The 20,821-nt window shown below is 35.0% G+C and overlaps 1 protein-coding gene across 1 annotated transcript in view; it reads left to right on the top strand.

Annotated features, from left to right (window-relative positions):
* Window positions 1-3,684: 3,684 nt before the first annotated feature.
* MAP1B (microtubule associated protein 1B) overlaps window positions 3,685-20,821 on the top strand; it is a 153,167-nt gene continuing 136,030 nt past the window's right edge. The window contains exon 1 of the mRNA XM_053701440.1: window positions 3,685-3,958. Coding sequence (XP_053557415.1) covers window positions 3,778-3,958 — 181 coding nt within the window. The 5' untranslated portion in view covers window positions 3,685-3,777. The remainder of the gene's footprint in view (window positions 3,959-20,821) is intronic.

The raw sequence follows: 20,821 nt of genomic DNA, 5'->3' as shown, positions 1-20,821 counted from the left end.
AGCTATGAGAAATAATTCAACAGGGATAAAGCTCAGGCCCATTTGAAAACATTAATAATGCTAAAAAAATAATCACTGGGGACTACATAAACAAACCTTTTGGAACCGAAGGTGACTCAAAAACAGGATGACAGATTAACGTTTGTAACAATGTATACTCCTGCAGTAGAGAAACCGGTGAAATCTTTAAAAGAGCATTGGGGGTTTACTCACATCAGACCAATCACTACCTTTTCACGAGCTGCAAACACCCAGGATGGGGTATAAGGCAAATTGAAGCAAAGTGGATCCATAGTTTGTGGAGTTTCTGGCCATACTTTAAGTGACATGAAGGAAGATAATTATATGTATAATGATTTAATATGATAGTGTGACGTAAAAAAAACAGTCCCTTTAAGATGTATATTATATTTTATATAGTTAGGTTGTCTAGAGTACATGTTGCTCATGATTTGCACCTTTACAAAGAGCCACAAATATATAATACCTACTATGCCTTGTAGCCTCCAGCAGATATAGATACTGCTGATATAGGATAGACATAATATGAGTGGTTAGTAGGAGAGTTGTTTATTTGCAATTTGGGAATAGTCAATAAGGGCTTTATATGATGGGTATTATATCACATACAAGATATTATACAGTAGTATATGTGAGGCTGTAGCACTTAGTGTTACACATTGAGTATGATCTATGGTTGTGAAACGCTCGGATAATCAAGCTGAATTAGAATTAGAATTGACATTTGACATGTCTCTCTCCCTTAAAGGGACAGTCTACATTAAAATTGTTATTGTTTCAAGAGATAGATAATGCCTTTACTACCCATTCCCCAGCTTTGCACAACCAACATTGTTAGATTAATATACTTCATAACATTTAAACCTCTACATTTCTGCCTGTTTCAAAGACTCTATTGACAGCCTCTTAAACACATGCTTTTGTATTTGCTTTTTACAACAGGAGAATGCTAGTTCATGTGAGCCATATAGATAATAATGCGTTCACGCCTGAGAAGTTATTTAAAGTTTAGCACAACACAGTACTAACTGCAATAGATAATACAAAGTCATGTGATCAGGGGGCTGTCAGAAGATGCCTCGATACAAGGTAATCACAAAGGTAAAAAATATATAAATATAACTGTGTTGGTTATGAAAAACTGGGGAATTGGTAATAAAGGGATTACCTATCTTTTAAAACAATAGAAAATATATTGTATACTGTCCATTTAATGCTGTGTTGAATTACAACAGCCTAACATGCCATTTGATGTAATACTGTACACTAAACCCCTTGTATGTTAACTAGTGATACGTGTACACAGAAGACAGGCATGTCTCTTACAAGGCCATTTAGACCATACACCCCTGTTAAACATGATCCTATGAATGATCGGATAGTGGGCATGACTAGTATAATATACTTTGAGGCGCCCACACAGTGATGGAAGTGATCAAGTGTGGCGTATAGACAATGATTTGAACATATTAAAAGGTAGGATGTGAAATGTATCTTATGAATTGTATGATATCCAGATGATTGACGATAGTTACTGTGATATTCACGTATGCAGTGCATGTACACTTCTGGTGTTTCAATGGATCATGAGCAGCATTAACAGTATAGCAGTTTGGGTGACATGCAGTTTATATTTTGAAAATTGACAGGAGATGTTCGCATTACTTGTGGAACACTAACACTGCTATATGTATTGTGATATAATATGTTGTTGATTTAATAACTCCCATTATATGGGTGAAGTATGTAGGACAGTGAGGCTTGGTGATAGTGGGCAGTAGGTTATATGATTAATTTATAATATCACAGGATGTTAATTAATATATTTTAGATGATGTACACAGATATTTTGGATGATGTACACAGGTAACCATCATATGATGTTGTATTACACTAAGCTTATGTTTGATAAATGTATGCAGATCCATCTAATTAAGAGTGATTGACCATTGGTTGTGCACTAAGGGGTGGGGTTATGTTTATTTTGAAATTCACAGTCATTTGCTCAAGTTAGGTTGTCTGAGGAAGGGGTGAATGCCTCGAAATGTCAATGACTAAACCTTTTGCTGTGCTTAAATCCAGAGAGTGTATTTTTTAGATGAATATTTGATTTTTTCTGTACCCTGGTACTTTGGATTACTGCTGATGAGAGTGTTCTTACACATATTTATTTATTTTTATATATATATATATATATATATATATATATTCAATTTTCTTCTAGGGGAAGAACATTGGAATGAGAAATATCCATAACTCAAGTTGGCTTGAGCGCACTTGATCAAACACGGTCAGTTTAGCGTGAAAGCGATAAGTGTTTAATAACAAGCTTCATTAAAGTCTATGGGGAGAAGTTAGCATGGTCGCGATATCCAAAGTCCTGAAGTTGGCGCACAAACCATTTACTTTCAGCTTGTAATACGCATGCTAGCCCGCTTGCATTAAAAGTAATCAAACTTCATAATTCTGACAAGTACTGTAACTAATGAGGCAACGTAGCAATTTTCTTCAGTTAAAACACAGATAAAAAGTTTTAAAGATCAATTTAAAATAGAGTTAAGAAACAGAAAGATATAGTGGCTAAGTATTTTTACCTTGAATGGACTTTGCACTGTGTTTTTCTCCCCTTATGTGCTCCCAGTTGTACATTTTACATGCTGGAGTGTGCTAATTTGTTTACAAATAGATTGTTTAACATTATTTTGTCATTTCAAATAGTTGTTTTTACCTGTTGAAATCGCCACATATGTTGGGAGATAGAAATAGGGAGATAGAAATAGGTAGTAATATGTAATTTTCAAATGCTGTCTCTAAGTATTGGTATAAGTCTATACAGAAATAGATAAAATAAGGAGGCTTCCTTGTATAAAGTCTATGATAAGATAAGGAGGTCTGCTTTCCCTGCAAATTCAGTGGGTGGTGGTTTCTAAAAGCAAAAACCATACATTTCAAATAGAAAAATAAACATATAGGGTAAATTTCCCATACAATTCAAATGGTACAGCTGGTATAACAAGTCATTGGAAACACATTAAGGGTAAAACAATTTTACAGTACAGTGTAACTTTAATGTACTGAGCAAAACAATATAATTAAAGGGACATTGTACTCAAAAATGCTTTATGTTGTAGCTAAAAATGTTTAAAAATGCATTACATTGATTTTTTTTGAAGACTAGGTTCCAATGTCCCTTAAATAACTCTATAAAGCCAATTACAAAACTAAAATAGCCTAAAACTGTATCCATTTAATAACAGATTCATTTTTTATGACAGTTTAACCATATCGCTGCTACAAACCCTTTCTATCAGCCAAACTTAGAGGGGAAAAAACTTTCAGTAACTTTTCAAACTAGTTCTATAACACACCAGAAAAAAAAGAGAAATGTGATTTTAAAATAAGATATACAGTATCATGTGTTGAATATGCGCTGTATTTGGGTGCTGTGGCACTTTTAGCTGTACTCAGCACCAATCCCACATACACTGTAAGTTAGCTCGGTATTGTCTGCGCACCTCTGTGCTTTATGCTTCCGGAGGCGATGATTTGCTGCAGATGACATCAGACGTGGATGCTGGAAAACAGCCTGCCAGCTAACGTGATTCTCCTCCCAGGGTCCCAGCCCAGGCTCTCCATATAAAAGCCAGGCTGCCTCCCCTCCCTGGCTCACTCCCTGTCTGTTCTCAGCTACTGTACCCAGCGAGGAGGGGGAGGACTGTCATCCAGGGAAGGCAGCAGAAGGGGGAGTGTGCAAGGATGGCAACCCTGGTGGAACCTGGACCGGACATCGACCCATCAAATAGCATTCCCAACCCATCCTCTATCTCCCCCAGCCTGTCCCACAGGTTCCAAGACAACAAATTTTACCTGTTGGTGGTGATTGGGGAAATAGTGACAGAAGACCATTTAAGATGTGCCATCGCTAATATAGAGAGAGGTAAGCACCAGCATTATAAAATAAAACATTAGCAGGAATCTCTGCAGACTGCAAAAAAAGCCAATAACTACAGTTTGCACAAGCTTTTGTTTGGCTTCTCTTCATGCATTGGGAAACACAAAACCATTTACAGGTGAAATGGCAAATAAACCCTAGCCTGGAATACGTGTTTATTTAATACCTGCTTATGGGCATTTAATAAATGGATGTTTCTAGAAGGAAAAGACAACATTTGTATTGATCTTCATTTGGGGAACAAAGAAAGACAAGCTGATGCAGCCACTCCCTTTTTTCTATAAAGAAAATCTGGTGGGCTGCGTATCTAACAGTTGGCAAGGAAGCTGCCCCTCCCTGTGCCAGTACACTGTGCTCAGCAAGGATACAGCAGCATCCAGTCTGGAATTAATACTCTGTATAAGGATGCTATGTAATGTATTAGCCACCTAATGCAAATATGCAATGCAGTGATGGAAACAGAAAAATGATAGTTTGCTATTCATGATGTTCAGATTTGCAGAATTAATATTCATTGTAAAGACTAATGGATAATTTATAAACATGATATAGATCAGATTATTTATATTCTACATGCATTTGGTATATTTATAGAGAATATGGCTTTTGTATTAAGTTCCTGCTGGACTATTAGTATGGGTTAGGCTATTCCCTGCTAGGTGATAATGTTCTGTAATTGCTTCTATTCATATTAGAGGGATGTGCAGCAGAATAGGTAGAAGATAGAGCAAGGGCATCGCCTTTACTTCTTAAACCCTATGTACCCCACCCTCTCCATGCTGCCAGCACCATTCATCTGCTAATTACCCAATTATGCTCATTATTTATTCATATAACACTCGTGCTTTGTCATCTGAAAAGGTTTTAACTATTTTGCTCTATGATTTTAAATAATATTTTTATTTGAAAATTAGTCATTGATGAGCATTTTGTATAGGTAACGTTGTTTTGTGTATATGTAAGCTCACCAAAGATCACTCATATAGACTACATGAATGATTTTATATCGATTTTTACATTGCAGGTATTTTAACATTATTTTTTGAATATTTCATCATTTTTATATGAGATAGAATTGCAGAATGTAGTGTTAAGGGGCTGCATTACTGGGCCATGTGCTGCGCATTTACACAATGCATTAATAAGCCCGTTGCCCTTGCAGCAGCATTTCTCTATATGCTCATATGCTGCTCTAATGACACTTGCTGCTGAAGCAGAGATGCCGGCTGGTGGGCGTGGTGCAGTCCGCACTGCGGTCCCTACGGCAACTCGCAGTGGACAAAGAGCGCTCTTGCAGGCAGCGAATGGAATCTAAGCATCTGGTCTTCTTAACCTATTGGCTACCAGAGAGGGCGTTGGAGACAAGGGTTAATGCCGGGAATTGTTGCTATGTAAATTTGTGAGCAGAAATGTGCTTGCTCATCTTATTTAAAATGAACAATTAGATTATTTAGGCATTTCTGTTTTCCAGAGGTATCTGCACTACACACACACACACATATATATATATATATATATATATATATATATATATATACACACACACACACATATGTATATAATATATATATATATATATATATATATATATATATATATATATATATATATATATATATATATATATATATATATATATATATATATATATATATATTGTAACATGAGTGTTTTGGTTATCATTATTTATATAGCCATAGAAGTTTGTTTACATGATGAAGCAGATTCTAAAACCCTTTACTTAGTACCTTTTTTAAGACTGACATGTAACATTTTAAAAAGCAACTTTGTTAAAAATGTATCATTTTCACTTTAATCAATTGAGACAGAGCCCCTAAAACATTTAGACAGACAGACATACAGACAGATAGATATTGTGTATATACACATATTTCTTTCTGCATTTGTCATCTCTCTAACTACACCAATAGCTATTCATGAGAGAAAGAAAAAATACAGTACCTCTACATGTATTTAAGAGATACAAAAGTATTTTTTTATTTGTTGCATCTAAATGAGGGCATTTAAATAATGTACAGGTGGCCCTCGTTTTACAACGGTTCAATTTACACCGTTTCAGAATAACAACCTTTTTTTCCAGTCATGTGACTGCTATTGAAAAGCATTGAGAAGCAGTGCATTTATTAAAATAAACAGTATGTGGAGCTGTCTGCTTGTGTTGCAGCAAAGCCAAGCAAGCTGAAATTAATCAGTTTAACCAGACCTGAGCTATCGAGCAGATTTCAAAGGAACAAGATCTTCCTGTCTATAAATCAGTCCAGATTGGAATGCATAGAAAGAACTGTTTGCAGAAAAATGCAAGTGAAGTCTGTGTTGTGTGATTATTTTATTAGGTTTATAATGCTGTTTAGCAAATGTTTTTGTTCATTTAACTTAGTTTAATTATATATTCTGTGTTGTGTGATTTTTTATTAGGTTTATAATGCTGTTTAGCATTTAAAGTCTTTAAAAATATTGTATTAGGTGTTACTTATGACAATTTTGAGAGGGGCCTGGAACCTATCTCCCTCACTTCCCATTGACTTACATTATAAACTGGGTTTCAATTTACAACGGTTTCGATTTACAACCATTCCTTCTGGAACCTTACCCCGGCGTAAACTGAGGGCTACCTGTATTTGTTTCTTTATGTGAAACAGTTGTTCCTGTACTGAGAAAACACAATTTCTTGTTTCTATGCTTGTGGGGTGTGTCACTCTCCTCCAATAGGGACGTGGGAGTCCTTACTAGTCAGGGAGCTGTCAGGTCTTAGGTCCAGTTTTACACAGAAATGTACTGCCATTTAGCATCAAAGTGAAAAGAAACAACTTTAACTTCAAATTTAAAGGGACAGTAAAAATGTCTCTCCCTTTAATGTGTTCCCAGTGATCCATTTTACCTGTTGGGTTATACAGGGGTTGACAAATCTGTGTAAAGTTTAAGAGTCAGTAAGAATATTAGGGTCCAGGCTTATGTTTAGGAGCCAGGCAGTGTTTGTATATAGTATATGGGGAATAACCCAAACAGGAGCCAGGGGTAAAATTTTATGAGCCAATGGCTCCCTGGCTCCTGGATTTGTCACGCTATGGAGTAATATATTGTTTACAAATAGCTCACTTACCTTTATTTTGTCATTTGAAATAACAACCGTTATACTTAAAGGGACAGTAAACACCAAAAATGGTATTGTTTAAAAATATAGATAATCCCTTTATTTACCATTCCCCAGATTTGATAACCAACACTGTTATAGAAATATATTTTTTACCTCTGTAATTACCTTGTATCTAAGTTTCTGCTGACTGCCACCTTATCTCAGATCTTTTGACAGACTTCCATTTCAGGCAATTAGTGCTGACTCTTAAATAACTTCACGTGCATGAGCACAGTGTTATCTATATGAAACACATGAACTAACGCCCTCTAGTTGTGAAAAACTGTAAAATGCAGAGGCGGCCTTCAAGGGCATAGAAATTAGCATGTGAGCCTACCTATGTTTAGCTTTCAACTAAGAATAACAAGAGAACAAAGAAAATTTGATGATAAAAGTAAATTAGAAAGTTGTTTAAAATTACATGCCCTATCTGAATTATGAATTTTTAATTTGGACTTTACTATCCCTTTAAACTGCTGTACAGCTGCAGGTTGAAACTTTTTTTTTATTTTTAATAGCCAATCAGCATCAGCATCAGCAGTGCTGAGGTCATGTTTTCCTTTGCTGTGATCTCATGAGATTTCACTTAAAATCTTGTGAGATTTTATAGTAAATTTCCTTAAACTAAATAGAAAAATAACATTACTGTGCATGCACATGCCAGATGCACACTCCCTTGCAAGTCCTGGGACTAGCATCCTGATTGGCTGCTTAAAGTCTCTTTGTGAATACTTAGGAAATTTTCGAGGTAAAATATCTTATTTTTTTTACATAGAGATGTTCAGGTGATATTTTCTAGTCAGCTTTTTAAAGCTATGCTGCATCACTTTTTTTTAAGTGGTTCAACATTGGGTATCATGTCCCTTTAAGGGGAAACCAATTTTATGCGGAAAAAAATACAGTTTGAACAGTGCTCCTTCATGTTCATGATAGAAATGTTTACAATTTAGTGTCCCTTTAAGTAAATATGAAAATGCCTGGATAAATACTAGCCTTGAGGCAAAATCATATCCAACACCACACAGTATTTAACTGGGTACTACTGTATATAATATAACATTGCATGGGCAGATAGTTATGAGAGGCTTTTGTGAAATCACAGAGTAATATAGAATAGAAAATAATATCGCATGCAATGGTTTAGTCCCATCCACCAGAGCAGTTATTGCTCTAATATTACAATATATTATATGTATTAGATCAGCTATTGCTCTACTATTAAAATGTATTATCAATATATTTGTTCACAAAAAAATAAAAATATATATTGAGAGCCTTTATTTTGTGTCTTCTTGTATTCAAGAGCTCTTCAATGGATTATGTTCACTTCCATAAATTGTACCAAAGAGTTTAGTTGCCCATATAGTAATTAATTATACCAGCCTGCAAAGCTTTGTACCACATCTTGAAGTTTTTAATTTGTAGAAGAATGCAGTATCTGTGCTGGAGCTTATGGATGCAGCAGCCATCAGAATTGATCTATTTGTCTGTGTATCATTCTAAAGTAGGTATACTCAAACCTGTTCACCAAACATAAGTGGATTCCATGTATCTATAAATACAGATAGTTCAATCAAAAGTGGTCAGGTATCAGAATGCAAAAATCCTGGCCTGCTGCTGACCTGAGTATGTGATTGGAAACAAAAATAAGATATTACAAAAATGTGTATCTTATGTGGGACTAATAAAACATTAATTTGAAAGCAATAAAGTTCATTTTTGGTTGGTTGTTTTTTAAAGAGGACAATTTAAAATATAATGCAGTTATTCATTTTATGTGGAATTTCACTGTCCACTGCAGGAGTTGTTCACAGGCTGGATGTACATAAAGATGCATTTCATGCTAGCTTTAAAATACCTTTAACTAAAGGGGATAGAAAGGTCAAAACTGAAATGTGCATGAGTGCAATTCAATTTGAAATATAAGCATTTTTGCAGTATACTTCAATTATCAAAAATGCTTCTAGTAAAAGCTGTTTTTCTGCAGCATACGCACATATCCCGTGAAGGCCCATGCATCAGTATTCAAACACCACACTTTCTTAGAGAGCTGACAGTGGAGTGTATTGTTCTGAAGACTTAAAGTGATCGTACATTTCAGACTTTAATAATATTGCAATGAAAAATATATTAGTGTACAAGCAAAACTGCATATTTTTTTAAAGTGTATATATATACAGGTAGCCCTCAGTTTACGCCGGGGTTAGGTTCCAGAAGGAATGGTTTTAAATCGAAACCGTTGTAAATTGGAACCCAGTTTATAATGTAAGTCAATAGGAAGTGAGGGAGATAGGTTCCAGGCCCCTCTCAAAATTGTCATAAGTAACACCAAATACATTATTTTTAAAGTTTTGAAATGAAGACTTTAAATGCTAAACAGCATTATAAACCTAATAAAATAATCACACAACACAGAATATATAATTAAATGAACAAAAACTGTTGCTAAACAGCATTATAAACCTAATAAAATAATCACACAACACAGACTTCTCTTGCATTTTTCTGCAAACAGTTCTTTCTATGCATTCCAATCTGGACTGATTTATAGACAGGAAGATCTTGTTCCTTTGAAATCTGCTCGATAGCTCAGGTCTGGTTAAACTTATTAATTTCAGCTTGCTTGGCCTTGCTGCAACACAAGCAGACAGCTACACCTACTGGCTATTTTAATAAATGCACTGCTTCTCAATGCTTTTCAATAGCAGTGACATGACTGGAAAAAAAGGTTGTTATTCTGAAACGGTGTAAATTGAACCGTTGTAAAACGAGGACCACCTGTATATATATATATATATATATATATATATATATATATATATATATATATATATATATATATATATATATATATATATATATTTTATAATAATAAAAATTATAATCCTACTGGGTATCTTCTGTTCCTCCTCCCCCTTCATTTCCTCTTTTGGCTTGGCTGTGACATAAAGAGCAGTCCCACCCTCTCTCTACATAGGCTTCCTAAGGGCTTTCAAAGGGCTGGACTTCAAGAGTATCATATGACACATAAACTGATTGGATGTTCATTGGAATTGTCATACAAAAAAAAGAGTTAATCCCAGTGGGCCGGGATAACATTGTATAGAAGCATTACTATAGGCACGGATTTAACACTTTTCACGGATAGATTTAAAATAAAAAAAAGGTACAAATATACTTTTTTTAATGGCAAAGATTACATATATATATATATATATATATATATATATATATATATATATAGCATTTGATTGGCTAACATTTACCATCACTTTAATTTGTTTCATTCAAGACACTGCTGACTCTCTGAGAAGGGGTGGTGTTTAAATATTGATGCAAGGCCCCTCACAGGATATGTACGTATGGTGCAGAAAAACAGTAATAACCTTTAATAGAACATTTTTTGCTAATGCGAAAATGCTTCTATTCCAAATTGAAATGCAACCATGCAGAGTTCATTTTTTTTATTTTCTATCCCTTTAAAGGGACATTAAACTCAAAATTTGATTCACGATAATGTGTTTATATCTTCCCCTAATTGGTCACAAAGGAAGTTAGATAAATATGCAGTAGTCCTTTCAATGGGTGTGTCTAGTGCCTACAAAACAATGCATATTTTTCTAACAAAATGACAGCTTTAATGCTTTTAAAACATTTATTTATTTTGCTGAGACATAAAAAAATATTTTAATGTCACTTTAACCTATTTTCTACACCCTCCTGATGCACACAACTCACTTTCTATCATCTGTTTAGCTCATGCATGTGTCATCTAGGGGAGCCCTAGCTGTAAAAAGATCTGCTGTTTTACTTCCCCAGACGTCTGTGCCTTTGCAATCAGTTACATTTTGTAGTAACATAAAAAGGAATAATTTGTTTTTATTATTCTACAAAGATAATTTTTTATATTAAATGGTAATGTCCCTTTAAATTAAAAAAATATATATGAAAATAACAGTCCCTAGATGAAGCAGTTATGCATTAAACAAATTCATTTTTAATTTAAAGAGCATATGTCTTTTAAAACAAATTATTATATATTTATATATACATATATACCTGTGTGTGTATATATATATATATATAAACACACACACAGCCAGTTTATGCATATAAGCATCTTGTTATGAGATAAGAAAAAACTGGGACAGAGCCCCAAAATAGTATGACAGATAGATTTTGCAATAACATAAAAATTAAGCATTTTTTATGGATTTTATTTTTCTACAGAAAAATATTATTTTTCACATTAATGGTAATGCCTCTTTAATGGAAATTCTTTAAAGGGTCCATAGATTAAAGAGAGATATACTTAAACTACGGTAAGTATGCAGTTTTAACTTAAAGGGACAGTCTACACCAGAATTTTTATTGTTTTAAAAGATAGATAATCCCTTTATTACCCATTTCCCAGTTTTGCATAACCAACACAGTTATAATAATATACTTTTAACCTCTGTGATTATCTTGTATCTAAGCCTCCCTTTTTTCAGTTCTTTTGACAGACTTGCAGTCTAGCCAATCAGTGCCTGCTCCCAGATTACTTCACGTGCACGAGCACAGTGTTATCTATATGAAATATGTGAACTAACTCCCTCTAGTGGTGAAAAACTGTTAAAATGCAATCTGAAAGAGATGGGCTTCAAGGTCTAAGAAATTAGCATATGAACCTCCTAGGTTAAGCTTTCAACTAAGAATACCAAGAGAACAGAGCAAAATTGGTGATAAAAGAAAATTGTTTAAAATTACATGCTCTATCTGAATCATGAAAGTTTATTTTGGCCTAGACTGTCCCTTTAAAATTACATTTCAATATATAGTTGCTTAATCCAGGGGCTTTTGTGACACGTTAACTTATTTGAGCCTACCTGGGCAGTGGGTCAATTAAGTACATTTTTTTAGTTTAGAACACATATTTAGGATTGGAATTAAAGCTACGGTAACTCATGTTTTATTTATTAGTCTTTATTTTCTCAAGGGCTTACAATGACATCTGTTCTTTTAAGTGCACTAAATTTCCCACTTTGCCTGACACTGGCCTGTAATTCAGAGATGGATGAGGTCCTGTATTAGGCATAATGCATTAGCACTCTGAATTCTAAATATGCTCTTTCATTAGTGAGTGACACCTCACAGTTTTCTTTTTTTGTGTTAATAATTGAAAAAACAACTTTGGACAGAAACAGTGTAAAATGTTCCACTATTTCAAGCTTGTTGGCAGGTTTTATAGACTGTAAATGTTTATTTATAGGACACTTGCACTAGTCTGTACTGAAGTTCATAAGAAGGAAATACATGTTTAAAAAGACTGATCAGCTTTAGAATAAAACCAGGTAGCTTTTCAGTCCACTATTATAATGCTGACCTGGAAAGGTACTTTGGAATCTAAAATGATCGGGCATGTACAACATTTAGTTGTAGGTGAGAAATCTTAAAACTATTTTTTGTGTATGTTTCTTCTTTTAATTTTCTAATTACAATGTTTGCAGCCTTACTTGTGGTTCCTTGGTTGGCTACTTTTTTTTTTAAGTTTTGTGCTACGATGAAACAGCCAATCAGAATTTCAATCACCCATATCCTTTACTTTAATGACAGCTAGCAGTGGCGTCACTAGGATTGGTGTCACCCGGTGCGGTAAGTTATGGTGTCACCCCCCCTCCCCCCAGAAAGCAGACACACACAAACACAAAAACACAGACACACACACATACAAACACTCAGACACACTCACACTTAAAAACACACTTAGATGCACACACAAACACTCGGAAACACACTCAGACACACACACAAAAACACACACACAAAAACTCTCAGACACACACACACACACACACACACAAAAACACTCAGACACACACACACAAAAGCACTCAGACGCACACACATACAAAATATGTAAACTGCACTGCATTAATTATAAAGCTCATGCCTAGAGCTGCTCCCTGGCTCAGCAGAGCATCAAATGAAAGATAAACAGAGCACTCTAAAAATAAATCACTAAAGAAAAGGTTTAGGCGCGCAAACTATGAAAATTCTGTTCTCTGACTCTGTTCCAAGTCTGTCAGTGCACAGCCCCGGGCCACGTGCCAACCGCTTCTTATGGCCAAGCACCTCTGCTTTCTGCCCAACCCCAGACCCCCGTCAGCCCTCCCCTCCTACCTCTTCAGTGTGCACTTAGTCTACATAACCGTACTGGTTTGGTGGGCATCATACGTGGCTCCTTCACTTTAGAGACAGTGTCAGACAGTCATGCGGTTAGGTGCCAGGCATCTCCCTCATGATTTCCCAGTTCCCGTTTAGAGAGACAGCACAGCAGTGAGTGACTCCACTGCTCCACACGTCACTGAACAGTGAGCACGGATAGGCAGGCAGGTTTAGGCTAGCAGCGCAACTTCGCAAGCCCCATGGCACGCCCACAACATTCATAGTAAAATTGGGCAGGGGAGGAGCAAAGTACAAACAAGCAAAAGCAGCCGGGAAAACTATTTGTGGAAATTGCAGCGCTGGCTCAAGGGGCAAAAAAATGAAGTGTCTACAACTTTCCCAGTCCCACTAATGTTCACAAATGCTGGCACAAACAGATCTAAGTTGGTGCTCAGTATAAACTCCTAGCTCCCCAACTAGTCAGTCTACCCCTATGACTGACAAATAAAAGGTTAACAGATACGAATATGTAAGTAAGGGAGCGCTAAAAGCCCAGGAGTTAATGGAATAGATAACACTTGCAGACAGTTATTTTCTAAAACAAAGAATATTTAATAAAACATAAAAAAGGATTAAAATAAGTGTTTAATCTCTAATAGAGAACAAGGTAAATATCAATATAGGGACGTCTCCCTGTTAAAAAGAAACATTTAAACCTTCATATATTCAAAACCTTCATAAGTTCTTAGCTAAGTTTGTAAAAAAATTCAGTTGAGTAAAAAATCACAGATTTGGCCCCTGTATATTTAACTATGGCAGAATACCACCTTGCAAAAGAATAGATAACAGCACGCACACCTGTGTTTCCTGACACAATGTCTCAATGATAATTGTTATGTGTCCCACGGACAATTCAGTTCTTTGAATAGTATCCACAACCTGAATGTATATAGTTCACAGTTGCAATCTGCTTACAGAGATTTTGGGTATATCCAAGATCCGATTTCTAAACAGTTCACAGTTACAGTCTGCTTAGAGATGTTTAAGTGTGCCAAGCACTACAGAAATGTTAACCAATAAGGTAGTGGGTATTCTAATGCTTTAGTTATAGCTGGACTTACCGGGTATTAGCGGGATCTTCAGACACTACATGTGTCACAGGTACGAGTGTGGTATAAGAAATCCACTGGTGTTCCGATGTTTAAATCGCAGCAGTACTTACCGGAATTACCGGAATCTTCAGACACTCCGTGTGTCGCAAGTACTAGTATGCTGTGATAATCCTCCGGTTACGGTTTACAAGTTGTAGCGTCTCCTCTGAGCCCAGTGTGGTAACGATCGGTTACCTTCCTTTACCTCCGCTCTAGCGGTTCCGGATCAGCTACTTGGTTGCACGCTCCTACGTGTAGATAGAAAACAAACGGCTGTTTGAAATCCCCGTACTCGATAAACTTCAAGATCATGCAGAGATCTTTTCTTTCACAGGTTTCTTGTTTAAGTGTCCACTCTCAGTTAGCAGTGGTCTTTGTGGATAACGTCAACACGTTTCGCCCTAAATAAGGGGCTTTATCAAGACGTGTTCTTATGTGTGTATCCTTGGCATTTAAATACCCCTCTTCTTCATTTTATTGGTTGTTTGTCCTGGGTGTATTCAGGTGATTTAAGGTGGTATTTTTCATTCTGATGTGCCTTGGTAGACAGGGGTTTTTAAAGGTGGAGCTGTGAGATACATTTAACCCAAAATTAACATAGTTAATTACTAATATATTAATGTCAAATCTTGACATAACCTTATTTAATATTCTAATCTCAGAATCATATATATATTCCATATGTTATATTTATTCATATATCCCATTTTTATAAAGGATAGATGGTTAGTTGATATCTCATATTAATATGATCGCTAAAAGTATAGACCTATTATTCCATATAATAATGGGATGCCTGAAAACATTTTAGATATATAAATTATGAATTGTTTATAGTTTCATATTCGTTACCCATTTTTTATGGGTATGCCCTAATCGTGACTTTCAAAGAAATTAAGTGGATTATAGAACAATGAATTCATGACGTAAGGAAGGGGGATATATCCAACTCTGAGTTTAGACCAGAAGGAAACAAGGTTTGCATGTTATAGATTAGTTCAGCCTCTTTTTTTAAAAGTTTTAATTCAAAATTTCCCCCTTTCCAATCTGGTTTCACCTTTTTTATGCCCCAAAATGAGAAGTCTTTCAGATTGTTATTATGTTTTTCCCTAAAGTGTGCATATAAGTGTGTTTCAAGATTGCCTCTATCAATACATGACAGGTGTTCCCGTATGCGTTCTCTTATCGTTCTCATGGTCTCTCCTATATATTGCTTGTTACAGGAGCATTGTATAATGTAAATGACACCTTTATCTTGGCATCTGATTGTTTCTTTAATTTGATGTATGTATCCATTTTGGCTGGACTCAATTTTTTTAGCTTACTACTATATCTACAGGACCTGCAACCAAAGCAATGGAAGAAACCTGTAAGTATGTTTCCCATCAGGTCTTTTTCTAATATTTGTTTATTTTAAGCTTGAAGTTCGCTAGGGGCTAGTATGCTTTTTAAATTTTTTGCTTTTTTATATATAATCCTAGGGTTATATGGCAATTGTTCACCTATTATTGGGTCTGTTTGTAATATATGCCAGTGTTTTCTGAGTATTTTGTGTAGTATAAGGTGATCACAGTTGTAGTCTGTAATCAATGCAATGTTGATTTTATCTTCCATTTTGTTTTTGTCTATCTTTTTTGTGTTATATTTTAATATATCCTTTCTCTCCTTGGTATCTACCTGTAATTTTGCTTTTTTTAAAGACCTCTGGATTGTAACATCTCTCTGTGAATTTGTTTTCTAGAATTTCTATCTGTTTCATATAATCGGACATTATTGAACAATTGCGCTTTAGCCTTAAGCATTGTCCTTTTGGGATATTATCTTTCCATTTCTTCCAATGGCAACTCTTGTAGTGTATTAAGTTGTTTGCATCAACTTTTTTGAAATGCGTTCTAGTTGTTATATCCTGCTCTACTATTTCTTTATCGAGGTCTAGAAAAGTGAGTTGGGTTTTACTTATTGTATGAGTGAAGCTGATACCTATATTATTGTTATTCATATCTGAGATGAATTCTTCGAGTTCTAAGTGTGTACCTTTCCATATTAGAATATTGTCGTCTATATATCTTTTGTATAGCACGAGATTTTCGCCAAGTCTATGCATGGGTAAAAATTCTTCCTCCCATTTACCTAAAAATAGGTTGGCATAGCTTGGCGCGAATCTCGTGACCATTGCGGTACCTCTTGTTTGTAGAAATTTTTTTCCATTGAAAGAAAAGTAATTTTGATTTAGTATGAAATCAATTCCATTCAGAATAAATTCCTTTTGTTTTGGATCTAATGTATTATCTTTTGTCATGTAGTGATTTGCTGCTTCTAATCCTAGTGAGTGTTGTATACTAGTGTATAAAGATGATACATCACAAGTTCCCATTATGTAGTTCTCTTCCCAATTCAGAGAATTCAGGCATTGTAATATATCTGTTGTGTCTTTTAAATAGGAAGGTTATGTTTTTACATAATGTTGCAGAAAATTATCTATGTATTGTGAAGTAATTGATCCTATACCTGATATTATAGGCCTGCCTGGTGGATTGATTAGGTCTTTGTGAATTTTAGGCAGGTAATAGAAGATTGGGATCTTCGGAAATTTAGGGCAAAGAAAATCATATTCTTTCTTGTTTAATACTTCTTGTGTGGCTGCAATATCCAACAAATTTGTCAGTCTTAATAAAAATTTCTACGTTGGGTCTAATCTTATTTCTTCATATGTGTCTTTATCTTGTAGTAATCTATTCGCTTCTGTTATATATTTCGCTGTGTCGAGAATCACTACTCCCCCGCCCTTATCTGCCGCTTTTATGGTTATATCCTTATTATTTTGTAGGTTTAAAAATAGTATCATTTTCTTTTTTAGTCACATTTCTTGGTGTGTACGTATTTTGTTTTATTTTTGATATATCCTTCTGGACTAATTTTTCAAAAAGTTCCAGATTCCTTCCCTTTTCATTGGAAGGATAGAATTTGGATTTTAATTTGAAATCTGTGTGTTTTATTTTTGGGGTCGTGATGTTCTGATTGGTGGCACCTGTTTGTTGGATAAAGTTCCTTTCTATTGGATTCTTGAGGAAAAATTGTTTCAAAGTCAACTTTCTGATATATTGTCCTATGTGTATATGCGTGTTGAATTTTGTGAGTCTTGCTGTCGGGGTGAAACTTAGCCCTAATTTCAATACCTTTTCCTCTTCTTTTGAGAGTGCTTTCTCACTTAGATTAAATATACCTATAGATGTATCTATTTTGTTCTCTTTGTGTTTTTTATTTGTGTTTGTTCTCCCTCCTCTTGTTCCTCTCTGTTTCTTTTTCTTAGTTGTGGAATATGTGGTGTTTGTTGCGTTTTCGGTATTTCTAATTTCTGTGGGCTCCCCCCTAAAAAATGATCACTGCTTGTTGATGGTTGGTTGTCAATATCTAGCCCTTCATATCTATTCTTGGTTTCTATTTAACAATCTTGACTTGTATTCTTTTTGTATGTGCCTTTCTTATATATTTCACCATTGAATTTTTCATTTTTACTAGGGTGATGATCCCTGAATCTTTCTCTATCTGTTTCCCAGTGATTAATGTTATTTCTGTTGTGATACATGTTATTTTCACCTCTTTGTGCATTTTTCCATGTGTTTCTTCTATATTCATCTCTATCATTTCTCTCTTTATACAGCAAACACAAGACGGACTCCAGCACTCCAATGGATTTAAAAGGCAATATTTATTGATAAAAGCAACGTTTCGGGGTCACAGCCCCTTATTCATGCACATATTGAGCATGAATAAGGGGCAGTGACCCCGAAACGTTGCTTTTATCAATAAATATTGCCTTTTAAATCCATTGGAGTGCTGGAGTCCGTCTTGTGTTTGCTGTATATTGGAGGGCTGTGGCAGTGCCCTTGGTCTTCCGTGCACTCTACCCTCTGTGCTGTGCTCCTTTTGAGATTATATATTTCTCTCTTTATATGTGTAGTTATCTTCTTCATACCAACCCCTGTGTGTATTTCTATCATATCGTGCATCCCCATCGTATCTCATATCTCTGTCATTATATTGTGTATATTCTCTATTATGCCCCCTAGGTGTTCTATTATAATAGTAGTTGTAATTTTGTCTGTAATTTTCTCTGTGATAGTGGTTGGGATTATGCCTCCAATTATAGGTGTTTCTCTCATCATTATATCTAATTCTATAGTTTGTATTAGTCCTATTGTGACCCTGGTATTGATTTATTCTTAGGGATGAGTGTTGATTGTATGTTATATCTCTATTTTTCCTAATATCTGTACTTGCTGGTGGTTGTGTTTTTATTTCTGCGGTTCCTTCCTCTATCATCTCAATCTCTCCATTATTAGCTGAATAATCTTCCTCATCTCTTCTATATTTTCTCCATTTATTCTCAAGTAATTCTCTATTTAATTTCTTTAAATTTGTTATTATTTCTTTTTGTTTTAATAAGAAATCTCTATCTTCTTTCATGTCAGCTAATTCATTCTTAATGGTAGTGATATTGTTACTTATAGTTTCCAATGAGTCCTCTCTTGACCTTTTGATTATGCCCATTAGGATAAAAGATGTTTTTTCTAACGCTGTATCCCATTCTACCTGAAAGGGTTCTTTCAAATCAAAAGTGCATTTTTTCTTTAATCTGAGTCCCCTAGGTGCCCAGTTTTTAGCCATATATTTATTTAAAAAAGATAATTCGATCTTCTGTTTTAATTCATTAACCATATTTTTCTCTAGTTTCTGCATATTTGATATTATATCTATAGGTTCATCTTGGATTTCAGTGTTTTCAGTAGTATGTATATCTTTCAAGACTTTTTCCCTCCAAGTAAAGATATCGTCTTCCATTACTGTGCGGCCTAAACTTATGCTCAAAAAGAATGAGCAGGGATAGTGAATACAGGTACAAACAGATCTAAGTTGGCGCTCAGTATAAACTCCTAGCTCCCCAACTAGTCAGTCTACCCCTATGACTGACAAATAAAAGGTTAACAGATACGAATAGGTAAGTAAGGGAGCGCTAAAAGCCCAGAAGTTAATGGAATAGATAACACTTGCAGACACAAATGCTGGCCCTCTAATAAAAAAAATATATGCATCTCTACATTGTATTTCTTTGAATTTCAATAAAAATGTTTTTTTGGTAGTGTCACCCGGGTGCGGCCCGCACCCCCCTAGTGACGCCACTGAAAGCTAGTACTGGCACATGTATACTTGTGTAATATCATTACCAATGGGTTTGTGCACTGGTGTTTAAGTTGCTAATACCATCGCCTTAGCAATAGGCAAACATACAGGTGAGGTAACATGCTCATATTCAAGCAAATGGTAATATGACTGCTGTTTGGCTGTAATGCGGCAAACACAAATCATTGGGGGGAAGTGCTTGAATTGATTAGCTAGCAACAAGGCTTTAAAATGTAAATATGAATTAAAAATGAGCAAAGTATACAAATACTAGGTTAAGATATCTCAGCTGTATTGTTAACTTTTGATGAATGTGTAATTTCATTGTAGGTAATGTTTTAACTCACCTGTTATCAACGTGAATCTTAAAAAGAAGGAAATAAGTTTTGTCATGCTATTGCTTTAGATTAACAACAGATCTCATCTCAAGCATGTTTAACTTTTCTTACTTGATTACATTTTTTGGTTCCTCTAGGAAGTTATTTTATGTATTTTGTACCAGTTTAGTAATTTAGCATATTTGTTTCTTTATGATCTGTATGATACAGAATAGTTTTTGTTTATTTAGGGCCCTGTGCCGGTGAAATGCCAACATTGTTTCTGCTGTCTGTATCAAGCAAATCTGCAGTTAGGGATGTATAGCAAAAATGATGGTCAGAATTGTTCACTCTAAAGGAATATTGAATATTTAAAGAACATTTGGATATTTGTGGTTTTAAAAATGTACATTTGCTCTTTTGAATGTTGCTTTAATTTAAAAATAAATAAATTAACATTGACAAAATAAACATTCAAAGATAGATACAAACATCTAGGGTAATTTACGTTCTGCCATTCCATTGTCATTGTGGTTACGATGGAAAAGTACAAGAAGACGTTTTAGCATAAAGGCTTTTAGTAAAAGCTGTTTTTAATGATCGCTTTTAATGTGTACTGGCACACAGAGAAAATGTTCATATGCTATGCCCTGTGCGCCTGCATGCAAACACTGCATCTGCTGGGAAAGTCATCAGTATTGTGTGTTGCATTGACAATGACGCAGTTTGCGTCACGGGTAGCGTTATACACCCTACGTTTCAGTTTTGATTATATTTAAGTTGTTTATTTTAATATTGCACTACAGACAAGTGCAACATCTGTTTTCTTTTTGCTGGTAGTGACAAAGACCTCATCTGTACCAGTAGAATTCCTGTTTGCTTTGGTAGCCATTACATA

This window comes from Bombina bombina, chromosome 2 (genome assembly GCF_027579735.1).
Source record: "Bombina bombina isolate aBomBom1 chromosome 2, aBomBom1.pri, whole genome shotgun sequence".
Lineage (NCBI taxonomy): Eukaryota > Metazoa > Chordata > Amphibia > Anura > Bombinatoridae > Bombina > Bombina bombina.
The sequence above is the reverse complement of the archived record's forward strand: the minus strand, read 5'-3'. Positions and strand labels throughout refer to the sequence as shown.